The sequence below is a fragment of the Teleopsis dalmanni genome, chromosome 1, assembly GCF_002237135.1.
Source record: "Teleopsis dalmanni isolate 2A chromosome 1, ASM223713v2, whole genome shotgun sequence".
Lineage (NCBI taxonomy): Eukaryota > Metazoa > Arthropoda > Insecta > Diptera > Diopsidae > Teleopsis > Teleopsis dalmanni.
In genome coordinates, this window is record NC_051846.1 from 195,548,062 (window position 1) to 195,566,757 (window position 18,696).

Genomic DNA, 18,696 nt, shown 5'->3' on the forward strand with positions numbered 1-18,696 from the left:
TTGCTCATATCTCTGACGAGCAATTCCAGTTGAATAAAGACTACAGCAATATGGTTTAATATGTGTATTGATATATTATATTTTTATTTATGTTGAGCTTTTTCCGAGTTAGTGCATCTGGGCACTTTTAGTCTATGACGGCTGGGGGGTTACTGCAGAGTCCCACCCATCACACTAACTAATTTGAGTATTCCTCATAATCTTCGTGTTTATTCAATGATTAATTTCAGCCTCTCGATTTTCGCATACAACTTCAGAGCTCTGTCCCTTATGTATTTTTTGATCTATTAACAGAATGAATTTGTTATCACATTCCGGTTGTGAAAAGATATATATTTATTAATATACTAAAAAATATATAGTTCTGTTTTCAATTTAATAAATAGTGGGATTGGGTTTGAATTAACCCAATCGTATTTACTACAGACATCAAATTAGTAAAAATATGTATACATATGTATACAGTGAAAACTCTGCTGAATGAAAACTGATATCTCGCTTGACTATGAAATGATACATTCGTCTTCATTGTTCACAGAACGTTTGTTGTTTTAAATATACAGTTGTCTTACAACATTAACTTCTTGATAATGTCGTGGGCTTATTAATAGGTTTCAGTGTATTTCACTTATCTTTAATAAAAATAGCATAAAAAAATATATGCAAATTTATGTTCCTTAAATTGTTTGACACATTGCTTATAAGTTTATTTATAATCTTTTTAATTTTAATTAAATCTCAAAGCTTAAATAAAAATTTCTATTGTTCAGAAGTTTCAAATCATATAAATTATTGACATTTTTTATCACATTTTTCCTGTTTCAAATACTTATTTCTGTTCGAGTCTTAATTTTTCTTTTTATATATTCTCATTTACCTGGATAAAACACAAGCTTTGAGATACTTCAGTTGCTTTGGGAGTAGTTTAATTTAAGGAAGCTATTTAACATGACTGCAGTGCTTTACAAAGAACATTTTAATGGCATAATTATTGCCTTAAGGACACAAAAGCTTCAACAAGGAAAGAGTTTTATATTGAGAATGTGTGATATGTAATGGAAGATGATATGTATGCAATCATAAAATATATAAAATAGTTTCTTTAATAAAGCAATTATAAGCCTACAAGAATATAAAGACTTCAAAGTTACCAATGTTGAAATATTGATTTAATGATTAAGTAAAACCATAAACTTTAACCAATAAAATTTCACAGACTGAATGATATTGAGAAATCCCAATAAATTCATCACAAGTATATTGTATAATAATCTCAATATATTGATAAAACTTTATATAAAACAGTTATATATATGTAAGTCTGCCCAATTTTTAAAGAACACAGAATGATTTTCTTCGGTAAACTTCGATGAAACTGAATGGCCACATCTTTAGATTGTTAACGACATTTATTAAAAATTAAAAAAAACTTTTATTAAAAAGATAATTAATTGAAGTTTTTAAATGAGTTAATATGATATTTGATATTTTTGTTTTAGTAATTTAATTTAATACTTTTATTATATAATTGAATTTGTTAATATTTATATTTATTTAATATTTATGATAAGTAGTTAATAGATTAATAGATCCTAACTTCCGGCGAATGGCTAAAATGCTATAACTGTAAGCCTCATTAATATATATGTATACCTGTTTCATTATAATACAATAAATTTAAAATGAAATAAAATAAACCGAAATACTACTACTATAGATAACTCGATAGCAAAGCTTAGATTTTTCATCTTTAGTTCTGGTAGTTTGATATGGTAGAACTGAACGCAAACTGTACACGTTAATGCTAAGTAAAGTAATGGTCTTTAAAGCGTCGTACATTCTGACGCAACCCTATTCGGAACTTTTTTGTTTCTTTGAAATATAACTACTATTTTAGATAGCTTAATTAATAAAGTAGAACTCCGGATCCATTAAAACTGGGGTCAATTCAAATTACTCAGACAAAATCATTGAATTTTGCTTTATTCTTCTAAGAACATATATCTTATTTTGAAAAAATTAAATATATCAGTAAAATTTTCTTCGAAAAATGTTTTTGGTGTCATCCCAAAAGGCTATGATTTTAAGTAATCGTTATATGGCATCAGAATTTTTTTGAAAGTTAGTTTAGTCTTCAGTTTTTTTTTTTATAACTAAAGTAGGTTCTATACTATTCTTTACTGACGCAATAGGTTTTAGAGACGTACTCTAAACCCAGAAGGGGGCACAATAGAACCGACGATCGCAGTGCCACATCCCCTAACAATAATAATAAATAAATATTATAAATAAATATTCTAAATAAATATTATAATAAATATTATATTATAACAGGTTCTAAGTACATTGATACATTTATATTAGAATTGTGATTAGTTGTGATATTGTAAGAAGATATTTCCATAAAACTGTTTAATAATTTCAAATATCATCATGAAGTATTGATTATCTTTTTTATATTATAAGTTTTCCTCATCTTTTTTTAAACATTTTGCTTAAATTTTTTATTTTTTAAATAATATATTTAAATTTGTTTTAAATACAAACAATTTCTACTGTCATTCAGTCCGTTTGGCTTCTCTTGTAGTTATTATTCAATTAAACTTGGTGTAAGTATTTTGTGAAATTTCTTCACTGAGTACTTAACCAGGTCACAGTTCTCCTTAATATCTTTACTGATGAACTTCTGAACTGGATACAAGCAAAAACTCTTTATTTGTCAACCATAAAGCAAAAGTTTTTCAAAAAGTAATTAGTGGGAATGCATTAAGTCATAAAAGTAAATTAGTTTTTTACAATTTTCTTAATTTTATTATCATTTCTTTTTATTACGAATAAATATCTTTACTGACTAATTACTAAAGATACTCTCTTGCACTTATTCGCATATAAAAATATACTTATATAGAATATATTCCATTATATATATTCCCTAATATATTCCATATCGCGTAAATATTCGCACTTAAATGGCGCAATTCGAGTTACTATTTTGTCTTGATTGCCTGCATTTAAGTTACTCTATATCATCGCCCAATGTTTAAATGCTTTCAGCAGGATGCTTAAATGAAGCTAAAAGGACTAATTACATTTTCGCTACAAGAAAAATGCGTTTCCGACTGAACAAATATCGGAATAACAAAGTTTTGCTCAACCTTAATTACTTTCATGCTGTGTTTGTGCGGATATGTGTTCATCACAGATTCCTGAAAAGACGGAAAGAGTTGACTTTAAATTATTTTCCGCGTATCGTAATCTGTTCTTGCTATTAAAAATTTTGCAGGGAATTATAGTGTGATTATTGCTTAATTATTATATAATAATATATAAATATATGTAAATGATAAATTTTTATATTCTATAGATTTCCGAAGTTATAGGGTAGATTGAAAATATACTGAAACTAATTTTAGTAGAAATGAAAGTTGTAGGAAAGGGCGAATGTTGTATATGAATTGCCCTTAGCTAACTTTAACTGCGTTTTTAGTGAAATCAAATGTGAATCTTGAAAATTATAAAAGCCAAAGTACCAGTTTAGTGCACTAAAAAGTGTGTAATAATAAATAAGAAAATGATTCTGTGCTGGTTTTATTATAAAACACAATCTTGGAGTCCAACAATAAATTTCAGAGGATCAAAAAGACTAATCATCAACAATGACAAATATCTCAATCAGTTAAATTCTAATTCCATTTTCTACAGTTAAAAGAAAACTATGAGAGGTTGGGAAAATTTGCGCAAAGACTGTGATGACTGTGAGACAAAATGTAAAGACTGAAAGAGCGTTGTTAGGAAGATCAGAACTGTAGTTTAGCTCTATCGCCAATTCACATATTTAAATAAAAACGACTTAATAATTTTGCCTAAGGCATATCCATTTGAGCTTTTTTATAGGCTTCGAATTTGTTGAGTTGGTTGAGAATTTTATAACATGTAACCATATGTATATACGTATGCTTTTTCTGGGAGATTGTACTCTTCCTATTAGATGAATCATGTGACCTCTGCTATCAATTTAAATCGAGGTTTATTATAGTAATAAAAAACAAAAATAACTTAGATTATTCAATTTGTGTTCCAGTATTCTTTTCTTCGTTATGACCGGCGCAATGGATCATCTTGAACCTTGTGGACTTCACCTCAGTGCCTGTGAAACTGTAATGATTTTTAGACTTCGTAGAGTGTGTCACTGTTTTCTGGTACCACCAGATGTACAAGATTCTTTGTGGAAATTAGTTTATAAGCATCTGAAGTTTTCATTAAACTGTAGTGGTACTCTTCCATATTTCAACTTCATTAAATAGAACTATCCTTAAGTTAACATTAAACATGTAAAGTTTTGTAGAGGTGGATATAGTCGTAGTTTCATATACTAGTGGCGAGTAAAATCACTTTTAGTCTTATTGACTCTGACAATAACACCTTCTCTTATTTCGCAGTTTTTTTTTGTAATGCTACCGAGATATACTATTTACTATATACTATTTAATAGTATTTAGTACACGCGTTCCAGCTTGTGAGGTTCTAATTGAATGGAAGGAGGATGTTAAAGCCCATATTAATTGCTCATGATTTCTTAATAAATAAATCATAACAGAACATGTTATATTATGTATATCATATTATTCTGATTAAGACTACCAAAATTATATTGTACTTTAGGTTCACTAAGTAAAAATGTAGTATAATGCTAAATATAATATTTACGATACATCCTTTTTGTTTTTTTGATGAATATCAAATATTTTATTTCAAATGGAATCAATATAAATAATAATTAATATTAATTATGATGTCGAATATTTTTTGGGTCAAGCTATTTATGTTACCGAAGTTGTTGTAATATAAAATGACATTATTTTATTCAAAGTTATATGCCTCTGAGTGAAAGATCTGACAACGGTCAACATCCGCCTTCCGAACCTAAGCTAACCTATTCAAAGTTATAAACACATTAATTTTTATCTATAGTGTGTATCAAGAATTTCCAGACTAATAATAATTTAATGTTGTTAAAATTTTAACAGCAGAGGGGACCTACATTCAAATATTCTTAGGGCTGCTTGAAAGTAACTAAGCTACTAACAATGTACAGGTGATTACTTATTAATTAATTTTTGCTTCAAAAATATATGTATTTAACGCTTGTATTTATCATAATTATCATAATTATTACGAGTATTTAACATAATTTAAATTAAGTGGTAATTTTGAATTCAGTAATGTTTTATCGAGTGATATCTCTCTTTGTATGACACATATATCTTATATCTTTGTATAATATCTCTAAATTTACAATCACTGAACTGAAGAACTGTTGATGTTTATTTAATAAATAAACTTAATTGTGTATACAAATGTGTATATAAATAACAATTCTTTGAATCCAGAACATTATCTTTTGAAAAGTGGAATTTTTTATGTAAATAATAATAATATATAATTTAACATATATACGTAATATACTAACTATAACTGCAGGTATAATAGGTATATGGACAAATCGTCTCTTTAAATAAGTTTCAGAAAAGTATTAAGTATATGATTTTTTGCATATATGTTATTTGATATTACATTATCTATTAATATTACTAATATCACTAATTTTAATATTAATATATTTTTTAATAAATATAACCTATTCAACCCTACACTTACTTCAAGTATTCTACATCAAGAAATACATCTAGAAATATAGGCACGCATGTTAATCTGTTACTGAAATGAAGTAGTTGTGATAGAATAAACTCTCATCGCTAATATAATAATGCTGGAATATTTTAATATCTATAAAAACTTAATAATTTCACCAATTTTGAATTATTTATAAACTTTATACTTTTCACAAAAAAAAAAAAATAATAAAATTTAAAAAATAACAGAGTAACCTTATCAGTTTGTCTGCATTTGAAATTCGTCGCCGTTGCTTAAGAAACTTAATTAAAAAACTGCAATTAAAAAAATTTATTGCTTTTAGTGCAGATACGCGTCAGCTCAGGTTTGCAAGGTGCTAACTAATTTCGTCAATTTCAAGTTCAACTAAAAGACGATGAGTTGTTATCAGAGAACGCAGCATTAATGCTCAAATGCAAGCATAATACCAATGCTGAAATGCTCATATCAGATGTTGCGGGGTCAATGAGGTTTATCAGACACCAGAGACCAATTAAGAATTGCGATCGAATTTTTGTTATGCACAAATTTCTTTAGAAATGCTCTTCTCAAATTTGAGGTGATTTTGGTATAAAAGCTGCCGTATGCAGCAGTTTAAGTCAACAGTCTTTGGGTATCGAACTGAGCATAGGCATCTAATCCGGAGCAGTTGTGATTTAGTCGTAGAACATGAAATTGACGATTTTGCTTTTGGCCCTAGTTGGCTGCGTGGCTGCGGCCAGCTTTCCTTACAAGAAGGAAGTTAAAATTGCTGACAAGGATTTCTTGTTCAAACAAAAATTCTTATTCGAGATTGTATATCGTGTAGAAGATCCTTTGATGTTCGAGGAATGGATTAAGTTCGGTGATAAATTCATTGTTGACAAGTCATATTATACCGTAAGTGTGAGCTCGTTCTGCACCTTAAGTGCTGACATTTCATTTGGTACATTTTAACAAAACGAAAAAATGTTTTCTTACAGAAATTCGACTATTATATGGAGAAATTCTATGAATCATATAAATATGGTGCCCTCTTACCTAAAGGTGAATTCTTTGGCGCTTTCGCTAAGACTCATCACAAACAGGCTTGGGGTCTATTTAATTTCTTCTACTTTGCTAAGGATTGGGACACTTTCATGCGCAACGTTGCTTGGGCTCGTATTCATGTTAATGAAGGCATGTTCGTGTATGCCCTTACCTTGGCTGTCATTCACCGTCCAGACTTCGAAGGTCTATTCTTGCCAAGAATCTATGAAATTTTCCCACAATACTTCTTCAACAGTAAATTCATCTATGAAGCTGAGAAATTCGATTATGAATTCTGGAGTAAATACGTTATGTATGAAAAGGAATACAAGGACATTTTCTACAAGGGTAAAAATTATTACAACGACAACAGCTACTTCTTTACCAAGGACTGGAAGACATGGCAATGGTGGAAGATGATGGGTCTTGGTGAACACTGGTATCAAGATGACAAATACTTCTTAGGTACCAAATACACAACATACAGCAAAGATCCTGTATGGATAGAAGCTCTTCATGATGTTAAAGTATGGTGGATGCCAGTTGACTATACCCGCGATATTGAATTCTACAATGATGAATCTTATCTTTCATACTTCACTGAAGATTTGGACTGGAACGCTTTCTGGTACTACTTGAATATGGATTACGCTTTCTTCTTGGATGGCAAGACTTTCGGTTTGAACAAGGATCGTCGTGGTGAATACTGGATTTACACCTTACAACAAATCGTTGCCCGTTACTATCAAGAACGCTTGTCTCATGGCTATGGTGAAATTCCATACTTCTCATGGTATCACGCTTACGAATATGGCTACGATCCAGAATTGATCTACTACAACGGTGTTGGTTACACTTACCGCAAGAATTACTGGCAATTCGATACCTACGGCAACTACGAAGTATTCAACAAAATCCAAAATTACTTCAGCCGCTTTGACCACATCATTGACCAAGGTTATTACCAGATGGCTGATGGTACAAAATTCGATTTACGCGATCCCAAAGCAGTTGAATATATTGGAAACTTCTTACAAGGCAATATTGATACATTCGACAAATTCTTCTTCAATTACTGGTACGTGCTCGCACAAATGTACTTCGGCGATGTAGACTACTATGACTTCAAGGTTTATCCCAATGTCTTCCTCAACCCTGAAACAATGTTACGTGACCCAATGTTCTACTCGTTCCACAAATTAATACTCGAGAAATTCTACTACTTCACATACCACTTGAAACCATATACCTATGAAGAATTATACTTCCCTGGTGTTGCTATCAAGGAGGTTAAATTCGATGCCTTCTATACCTACTTCGATTTCACCGACTTTGATGTCACCAACTTGTTGAACGATAAGATGGTCTTCGATGATGGTAAATTTGTCTGGGACAAGACTCTATTGGCTCGTCAATCCCGTCTTAACCACAAACCATACACATACGAAATTTTCGTTGAAGCTGACAAAAAACAAGATGTCGTTTTCCGTGTATTCTTGGGACCTAAATTCGATGAATACGGTCGTGTCTTCTCATTGAATGAAAACCGTCAAAACTTTGTACAAATTGACAAATTCTTCTATACTTTGGAAAGTGGCAAGAATGATGTCAAGCGCAGCTCCAAGGACTACTTCTACTGGGTTGGAGATTACACCACCTACACCGAATACTACAAATATATTATGTTTGCTTTTGAAGGCAAATACGACTTCCCACTTTCTATCACCGAACCACACTGCGGCTTCCCAGAACGTTTGGTCATTCCTCACGGTTGGGTTAAGGGTATGCCCATGCAATTATTCTTCTTCGTCACACCATACCATGGTGATCACTCTCAATTCTCCAACTTCGATTACTCCTACTCATGTGGTGTTGGCTCTGGCACTCGCTATGTTGATGAACTTCCATTCGGTTATCCATTCGATCGTGAAATCGATGAATTCGATTTCTTCGTACCAAATGCCTTCTTCAAGGATGTCAAGATCTTCCACGAAGAGAAATACGAAAAATACTTCACAAAGCAATACGAACATTTCGGTTCTTTCGATTATTCCTACTACAATTATTAAATTTACGTGAAAAGGATATTAAAGCAGAAAATAAGCAATGTATAAAAAAAGTACACCTGTAAAAAAATAAATAAAAATAAATTAAACAATAAAATGAGTGTTAAAAATTAACTATATGTTTGAATATTTCTAGAAATTTAAGTTTAAAATATAATGTGTTTTTGAACAAAATCTCGGCAGAAGAAAGCAAAAAAATTAGAAATCTTAATTTTAAAAATAACAAATTAATTTAAATTTGAAAGAACCAAACTAAAAGAAAGTGAAAAATTACAAATCTTAATTAATTTTTTAAAATTAATTAATTTTAATCAGTTTGAATTCCAAAAATCTTTCCAACATTTTCCTTTTTACCATATATCTTCTATTATACTTTAATGTCTCAGAATAATTTATATTTATTTTAATTTTACTAATATGGTAATGTGGTATTAACGATTATAAATTGTAACTCTTTATTTCATTAAGTTCTCCTCATTATAGAATCCTTTGATCTAGGCTACTTTATGTTACAATAAGTACCCAACAAAGACGACTTTATAAAATTTATTTTGTCCCACAAATATTTTATTAATTTTAGTAAATTTGATTCCATCAAAATTTATTAAAAAGTTTTTCATATAAAATTTGCAATTCTTTTTTTTAATAATTTTTTCTTTTTTTGGCGAAACTTCATTTGTTAAATGTTGTGCGAGGCAAAAATCATGTCCTGTGGGAATGTTTGACATAATAGGAAAATAGCACAACAGCATGCATTCGTTGTTTGTTAATCAAAACTTCATCCTTTTTAACCAGTTTGCTTGTACATTACCCACAGGAGAGTTCTCCCATGCAACTTTTAAAACTATCAGTTGCACACAGACATTTGGAACTATCCGAATAGTTGCTATACTACTGCTTTCCTTGTCGCCATTTTTGTTCACTTTTTGCTCATAGTTTCCATGCAATTTTTTCTCTCGCTGCTACTCCTTTATGAAAGAATTTCCATTTTGTTTTGTCTGTCGACTTACGATGTCATGTTGGTTTTGTTCATTGCATTTTCAACTATGCGTCACATCCTGTTAATATAATTCCCAGTTACTGTGAGTGGTACTGTGAGCGGTACTGTAAGCTTGTTGATGGCAAAGTTATACAATATCGAATAAAAATGTATTGAAAATTTTGCCTTCTGCACGCACCATTTACTGACATAGATTCATTTACTCTTTTCGTTCCTTTTTTTGCATTTTTTCCAAACTTCATCTATGCTATTTTCTTTTACGAGTCCCAATTTTGGCATGTCTCCCGATTTTTTCAAAATTAACAACTTGCAACTTGCAACTTCGCGATGCGTGCCGAAAACCTTGTACTTTTTTTTCTAGATTTTATGGAGCATTCAGTGACACAATCATACTTTTGGGTGCTAATGTGATGAGATAGGTATGCTAGATATGCGCTATTTCTGTTATCATAAATGCCGGCTTAAAAGCGGAAGCATATTTTCAACCATTGTTTTTGCACATTTCAAATTCTAGTAAAATGTTTTTAAAATTCTATTCTTTTATTCTCTACTTAATACTGTCGAATTGAATCTTTACTTGAAACCACTGGTATTAAAAGGATTTAGACAATAGTAATATGCTTTGAGCTACTGGGATTAACTGTCATTTTTATTTCGAAATTTAAATTACTTTTTCATTTATTACTTTTTCTAAATTCTGAAAAAGTAATAATAGTTTCTGTCGGTATAAATATACTAAGTATCTAGTAATAAATGCCAGTTAGTTGGTTTGGTTATAATTTTCCTGACTTTTGCATAGAAACTAATAATAGTTTCATACATTTAAATTGCAAACTTAGTGTTCCCAGGAGAAATATATGGATAAAAATATTTTTTAAATATATTTTACAACAATTGGCTTAAAGGATAAAGTTTGACTACTAAAATTGGTTTAAAATTTTACAAAGAATTTGGAAATATATTATTAAATATACAACATAATGAAATGAACATTTTTTTGTACTTTTTAAATTAAATAATAATATAAAAAACAAAATCATTATGCATACTACAAACAAATTCTGTAATTCTTTCTGTAATTTAACATTTAACCTAACATGAATCAGGCCATACTGTAAGCCTCTAACAGAAAGCTGTTAATTTAATTTGCTTATCGCTCTGTGTATAGTAAACAAAAAATTGCTTACATAAAAATTGCTTCACAACAAATTTATATAACTTAGTGTGTATCACTAGTAAGGAATATTATTTATGCGATGGGAATAGAAAATAAGTAACTTTCGCAAAGTATGGTAGTCTTCAAGATTTTACCAGTGTATTTACAGTTCATTCAGATCTGAAGTTACTCTTAAATAAATTGGGACAGTGCCGGATAGGCCCAAAAGATTCTATTAATGTACTTTACACACACTCTTATCTGAGATTATATTTACATAAATTGGGATAGTGTCGGAGAGACTACTAGTATACTTTACAGCTCACTCTGATTTGAGGTTAAACTTAAATAAATTGGGGTAGTGTCGGAGAGACCTAAAACATTGTACCAGTATACTCTACACTTCACTCTGATCAGAGATTAGACTTAAATAAATTGGGGTGGTATCGGAGAGGCCTAAAAGATTGTACCAGTATATTTTAAACTACACTCTGATCAGAGGTTAGACTTAAATAAATTGGGACAGTGTTGCAGAGGCTCAGAAGATTCTACTAGTATACTTTACAGTTTACTCTGATCTGAGGTGAGACTAAAGTAAATTGTGGGTAGTGACGGACACGCTCAAAAATTCTACCAGTATACTTTACACTTTTCGGACCTTTGCTTCTCCTAGGAGTTAAAGGATTAAATATATACCTATACTTTACATTTCACTTCGATCTGCGGTTACACTTAAATTGGTACAGTGTTAATGAGACCTAAAAGATTCTACTGGTCTACTTTACAGTTCACTCTGATTTGAGGATAGACTCAAATATATTGGAGTAGTGTCGGAGCCACCCAAAAGATTGTACCAATATACTTTACACTTCAGTCTGTTCAGATTTAGGGTAGTGTCAGAGAGTTCCAACTTATATATGTATAATTTCAAATCAGAGTGGACTGTAAAGTATAAACTACCTTTACTGTTATTGATTAATTTTTTAAAATGAACATCAAAATAACAGAGAATATTCTGTGTAAATGCTCTACTCCTGGTAAACAAAGACTCTTGCTTTTAGGCATCTTACTTTTAAATAATAATTATAATGCATCCGACCCGATATCAAATAAAGATTAACTTGTTAGAGTTCGGTAAAGTAATTTTTGTTGTAAATTATTAAATGGATTTGAATATATTCTCTACTTCTCAATACCCTGCGGATCCATGTTTATTTTTTTCCGATATATGTATTAATATTTTCTTTTTAAAATGTAGAAAAATTACAGCCAAATCGATAGGGATGATATCACAACCTATTCTCTTTATAAGAGAATGACCCATGTATTTTGAATTCATTTATCTTTAGTGTGATAAGATATGTGTTACAATTATTTCCAATTTTTTTAGATGAGTCTATATATATATTAGAACGATTTAAGATAATGCTTTAATTTATACATAATAAAATAAGTTCTTTAAATAAAATAAATTACATAATACAGAAGAATAAAACTTTGTGTAAAACATCACAGAGTAAAACATTTATTATTTTTATTTTATTTATATTTTTATCAAGAACTTAATGTAAAGAATGAAGACCAAGGAAAAGCATTGCCCATGCAGGAAAAGTACTTCAGAAATGAAGTTCAAAGCATAACAAAGCGTAGGAACGAAGTTGTGAAAAATGAGTATATTTGCAAAGTACTTCCGTTAAGTGTTCCAGCATATAAGCATGTATGCGAGACTACCAGAGCTTCAACGTAAGCTGCAGATGTCTTCAGCAGTGCTGGAGAATGACATTTAATTTTTCAACAGTTTTGTGTGTTTTTCTAAGTTTGAGGTTTTCGTTTCAGATTTGATAAAAGTACAAGGAATTCATGGTACAGTGCTGCCAAGTGTACAGGAAATGCATAAAACTTCTTTTGTGAATTGTCGAAAGTATAACTAGAGTTGAATTTTGTGAAAATTATGTGTTTTAATGAAGAGAATTTTAATAGAAAGTTACATTAATTAATGTAGTTACAGTAGCCTAAGGCTTTTGTGGTAAGTACTTTTTGTTTTATTTCAACATCAAAGGAAGGAATTTACAAAGAATGAAATGGATGTAGAAAACTAACAGATGGAAGATGAGACTACGAGTGTTAAAGTTGCACTAGTTAAATATATGTTGTTGGGGTTTAATCAGGGAAATGTGTTTCTTCCAAGTTTTTTTGGACGAAATTATTATACTAACTTGTACCAGTTAATTTGCAAGGTATTCATTCTCAGGTAAAAAGTTTCATAAATTCCGTTTTTCTAAAGTATTATAACGGAAATTGTTGGTTGCAGTTTTGAAATTTCTTAAATTTCATAAAAAAAATGATTAAATTATATGAAATAATGTTAAATATTGCCATAGAAGTAGTTGAACCGTTTCTGTAACTGATTTCTCTATCTATTTTAGTTGGAATTACTTCCACAATATTTGAAGATTACACAGCAAATGTGACTACAGCATTTTATTGAAGAGAACCATTGTTAAGTCGGTCCGATTAAATTTCTTTTTAGTCTTAATATTGTCTTTATAACTTGCCGTTGGTTAAAAAAGACAGTATGATATTACCTCAATCAGATGTAATAAAATATTTAGATTTCTTAGATAGGCGTTTAATATAAAAAATCTATCTGCTTACAAATTCAATTTTCCAGAAAGTTATGACTATTGAGTAATCAATTTTCACTGCCTTTGAAAAATAAATTCATATCACTGTGTTCATACTAGTGTGTTCAGATTAGTGTTTTAAAATTGTTGCGTTCAAATCAGTATGATTTACTGTATTCAGTCGGAGAACACAATCTAAAACTGTAATATTAAAATACTTCATTAATTTCAATATTTATGTAATGTTTAAATTAGATAAGACACTGGATGATTTACTAGTCAAACACCTGTTGACAACAAAGAGGAGATTACAGGTCACTTATACTTTTAACAGAATAATTCTTTCACAAACTTTATGTAACAATATCACATGACTCCAGTTTCTTAACATCATTTTATATATGTCTTCCTTCTCATATGAACTGATTCATTGATTTCATAGCACTGCTGAAGTTAGGCTCTTCATTCCACCTGTACAAGCATTTAATGCATATTCCTATATATGTGGCGCATCCACATCACCTACACCAGTGCTACCTGTGACGAAGGGTAGTTTTGTCACACAAATAAGGCACCAAAAAACAAAAAAAGTGCAAGCTAACAGCATCAAAAAATATTAGAATGACAAAAATTTGATGTTTTGTAAGAAATTTCATTGATTGCGTTTGTTTAAATAATTTCAACGCTAAATGAGTACAATATAGAGTACAACTAGAGAAATCACATGTTTAGTATCACTTTTTGTTGCAAATATAATGCCAAATTGTTTAAAATACTTTTATAAGATTTTTACATAAAATATTTAAATTATTTGAATCTGTTAAAGACACCAACACAATTTACAATAATAGCTTATTTTTCTTCATTACGAATTTGCATGTTTGTCTGAGTTCTATTTGTTTTCCGGTTTTTGTAGTAAGACTAAGTACCCATTTTCAACAAATGACACAGGAAGTATTTGCAGCATTTTATGCTTATGAGTAAAAATATTCTTCGAATAATACTGACAAATGTTACAAGCTCCAGCCAAACTGACAAAGAAAATGACAATGACATCTGTGCGGGCGTTGCGCTGGTTCATAAAACAAACAGGAAACATAAAATATGAGAATAAAAATATGACAAAAACTTTCAATGAAACGGAAAAACGTGATGAAATGTTGACGTTCGCTTCATGCTTGATGTTACTGTTTTCGTTATATTAAGAAAACATGAATATTTGGTTAGTTCTTTATCTACGTAGTGCAACGGTAGTACGTACATGTCAAGTTCCTCAAAACAAGTGCAACAAAATCGTTATGAAAAAGTAAGCAAGGCTATTCAAGCCTATGGGAGTATGTTTAATTTAAATTCTCACTAAATTTTCTGTTAACTTCATGTTAAGCATAATGTTAATTAAATGTTCATGTAAGTCAATGTTCTAATATAGCAAAAATATAATATATTGTTACTTTGACAAAACGAGAAGAGACATTTAATATCAAAGCTAATAGTTGACAGTTGAAACAAACATGAATAATAGTTTTTTCCTTTGCTTTAGTTCAAAATTTATATGCAGCAATATTTCGTTACTTGTAACTATTTTTTCTTTACTTAGCATTACTCACCTTTTTAATTTTCTAAATGGACTCTCGAAATGTGGAATATTAAATTTTATGCTCTCTATGCTTTACTTGAAGCGGTCGTGATTTTTCAATCTTCAACCCAAACTGTCGTAGAGAAATTTTTCTTCATTTTTGATTCACTGCAGTTGCAACGATTTATCAAAGGATTGTTTATTGCTCAAACAATGGGTTAAGGATTTCTGTAGTTTTCGGAAAAGGCACTTCAAATGAAATATAATAAATTAGTATTTTCACTTCACCAACTGCTGTTAAAACATTTCTGCACCGGCGCGCATACTTCAGAGTAATAAAATTTTATTTATTTTCTGTTGGTTTATTTGCTTGAGCAGTAAAAACTAATTCTAATAAAATTTATAATATTAGGTAAAAACACAAAATTGTGTGTTGTAATATTAAAATATTAAATTTGTAAGTTATTTCGTGTTTATTACAACCAGTATTCTTAACATAAACATAAACTTTTTGGCATTTGTTTTCACATCTTGTTAATTTTTTATTCGCATGCAACCAACTTTATGAAAAGTAAATCTAATTTATATAGGGTATGTAAAGGGGAAGGAAACGGAAGTAAGTGCACATTCAAGCACAGTTGAGTTGAGAGTGCAATGCAAACGTTTCTGCCATTCCTACTACTCCTACTCTATTGCATGCTCTGTGCCACTTATGCTCATAATTTATTATGATTTTATTACATATATATTGTTATTTTATTCAGCTCTACAGAAACACACATAAAAACATGCGAAAGCAGATTGTATTCTAATGAAATTTTGAAGCTGTTAGCTCTTAGCTTACAACAAACTTAGATACTTCTCTTAGCTTATAAGACAATAAGTTATATTTGATACATTTTGTTGGGGTTGTTGCTGGGTTTTCATTGCGTATTTGCAATACAGTGAAGTGAATATATTCGATGTGCATAAAATGTTTATGCTATTAACATTTGCAAAAAATTAAAGCATATTTTAGGGATATTTCGAAAATTAAGTTTCCATTTTAAAATTTATAAAAAAATAATATTACATAAAAAAAAAAGGTTTTTTGTTGTTGTAGTTCACTTCTTTTTGAAACCTCATCAAAAATTTATCAAGTTTATATATAAGTTTGCGACCTTTCATTATAGATATCACCTGTTATTTAAGACACAGTCACATACAAAACAAATCTTCTATGATGTTTTAACATTTTACTCTTTGATCGAATGTCTTGAATATTAAGACACATATTCATTTAAATAAAGAAAGAACGAAAGCATAAAGTTCTTCCATACACAAAATAATTCAAATAAAATAAGTAAATACACATATAATTTAACAATAAATCGCTCAAAGTCAGGCTCTTCGAAGGATAAGTGCCATGATACATCCGCACGAATGACATGCTTAGAGACCTTAAAATAGATCCGGTCAAAAAATGCATAAGGGTCAGAGCTCTGAAGCTATATGCCAAAACCGACAGGCTGTCCTACTTAGCACTATCTAATTTCAGAGTAATCACTAACCGCACGGGGCGGTACGCAGATCTTTAGGAATACTCAAATTAGTCATTGAGATGGGTGGGACTCCACAGAAACTCCCCAGCTATCAAAGAGTAAAAGTGTCCAGATGCACTAACTCGAAAAAGGCTCAACATTACATTACATTCAATGCGTAGTGGGAAGTGAAATGGTTACGGATTTTCTGTTTGATGTTAGACGTGTTTATATTAATAAACATGTCATATTTATATTTTATGTTTATCTTAATAATAATATAAATAATAATAATAAGTAAATAATAAATAATTATAATTTTCAACTACATCAAACTTTACTTTCTATAAATTGAATTCAACTAATAGAAGAAATTAAGATTGAATTCTTACATTGTTTTTTTGTTAATATAATGTTAATAATTATAATTGTCGTTCATAGTACATTCTATAAATGTCATGTCAATCTAAGATATACAGCTTGGTTATTTAAATATATTATTTGTAACAACTATGTAAACATTTGTCTTCATTCCAATGTGTTGATAAACTATTAAGTTATACCTTAAGATAAAATTATTAGAGAATGTCTTAGGGTTCGTTGAAGCTGCAATATTCACTCTGGCAATATTTTTGTTTATATTTTGTCAACCTTGTAATTTAATTATTGAAATTTGTAGAATTTCTTGGCAAAAAGTTTGATCTTGTAATTTATGAAATTTTATGTTCGCAGGTTTCAGTATTTAAAAATGAAACCAAATAAAAAAAGAATATAAAGAATTCATCTGAAATAGAATTTTAGTATAGAACTTTTGTGTTAAGCTGTTATCATCAAATGATTCCACCCTTGCACTTCTTTAAATACTAACGAATAAATGCTAACGAATTCATATATAAATATTATGCCGAAGTGTGGCATTGTATTTCATTGAATGTCTTGTTTATAGCAAAAAAAATATTTAATTTCTGACTTAATTACTTTAATATATCTTATAAAGCATGCTATTGCTTCTCTATTAAATTTTAGTACTATTTTTTAATTGTTACTTTATTTCTTCCATTACATATATAATCCTTAAATTAAGACTTTAATTGGCATGTACTCCGATTTATATGTTTATTAAGCACAGCACAAGTATTTATACATTTTTAACATTTTCGCGTGTTTTACAATTTAACACTGAATGTGAAGAAATATTTCATTCCTGCAGAATACGAACGGTTTTGTGTGTCATTTCAGAAGCATACTTCTAGGCATTGCATATATTTTGCATTCTTAATGCATGAAAACAATATGAGTGAGTGTTTTAATACTCAAGTGCACTACGAAATGCTTGAGTTGAGTGGAATTTTTGTTGTGCTTTTTACGTTTATTATGAGGCAGCATGTAAAATTTTGATTTAAAATGTTATTCGAAAGTTTGACTTAAGTATCGATTAATTTTTTAATTAATTCTTCATTCATTAAATTTCTTTATAAAATATCAAATATTGTGTTTGTTACACATGGTGGCGTGTTTCTTAAATAATGTTTAAAAAAGACATGGTTTTAGCAAAAAAATTTTAAATAATAAAACGAATATAATTTAAATATAGCAAAATAAAATGATATTGAATTTTTTTTATGTTAAATTAAATTTTAACTACACATTGATATATGATTTAATCTAAAATCAGAATTTTTAATTTTATTTAAAATAGAAACATAATAATACTATTCCATTTATTTTTTATTTCTTTGCAAAAGATTCTTACATTCTTAGAATCTTAAAAAGGTCTTTAGTTACTGAAAAATACTTTGTGCCAAATTTTACATTTAAAGTAGTCCAAACTTTCGCTTTGGAAACTTAACCAAGAAGGCATAAATAATAATTGCAGTAATAATTTTATTGTAATTTCATTTAATATTAAGGTATCCACAGTAGCGTGGCTGAACTATCGGGAAGGGGTGAATAAACGAAATAAGATAATATGTTAATACTTAAAGAAGTGTTTAGTGATGTTATAGAATGTTTAGAAAATTTTTTTCACAATTGAAATGGCACTCATATACATAAACATGTGTGAAATAAATA

At 29.5% G+C, this 18,696-nt stretch overlaps 2 protein-coding genes across 2 annotated transcripts in view; both read left to right on the top strand.

Moving 5' to 3' along the window:
• The window catches only part of LOC119671074 (loricrin), a gene marked incomplete in the record, with an annotated part of 302,007 nt that overhangs the window by 202,896 nt on the left and 80,415 nt on the right, over positions 1 to 18,696 (top strand).
• Positions 6,270 to 8,789, top strand: LOC119671069 (larval serum protein 1 gamma chain-like). Its single transcript, XM_038081571.1, has 2 exons — positions 6,270 to 6,552; positions 6,636 to 8,789. The coding sequence occupies exons 1-2, from the start codon at positions 6,343 to 6,345 to the stop codon at positions 8,748 to 8,750; spliced, it is 2,325 nt and encodes a 774-aa protein (XP_037937499.1). The 5' UTR covers positions 6,270 to 6,342; the 3' UTR covers positions 8,751 to 8,789.

What these genes read in the sequence shown, in the direction of transcription:
- LOC119671069 (XM_038081571.1), top strand. Translation starts at nt 6,343, where the DNA reads ATGAAATTGACGATTTTGCTTTTGGCCCTAGTTGGCTGCGTGGCTGCG. An exon ending in TTGACAAGTCATATTATACC is followed by an intron (nt 6,553 to 6,635) that starts GTAAGTGTGAGC and finishes GTTTTCTTACAG; the next exon opens with AAATTCGACTATTATATGGA.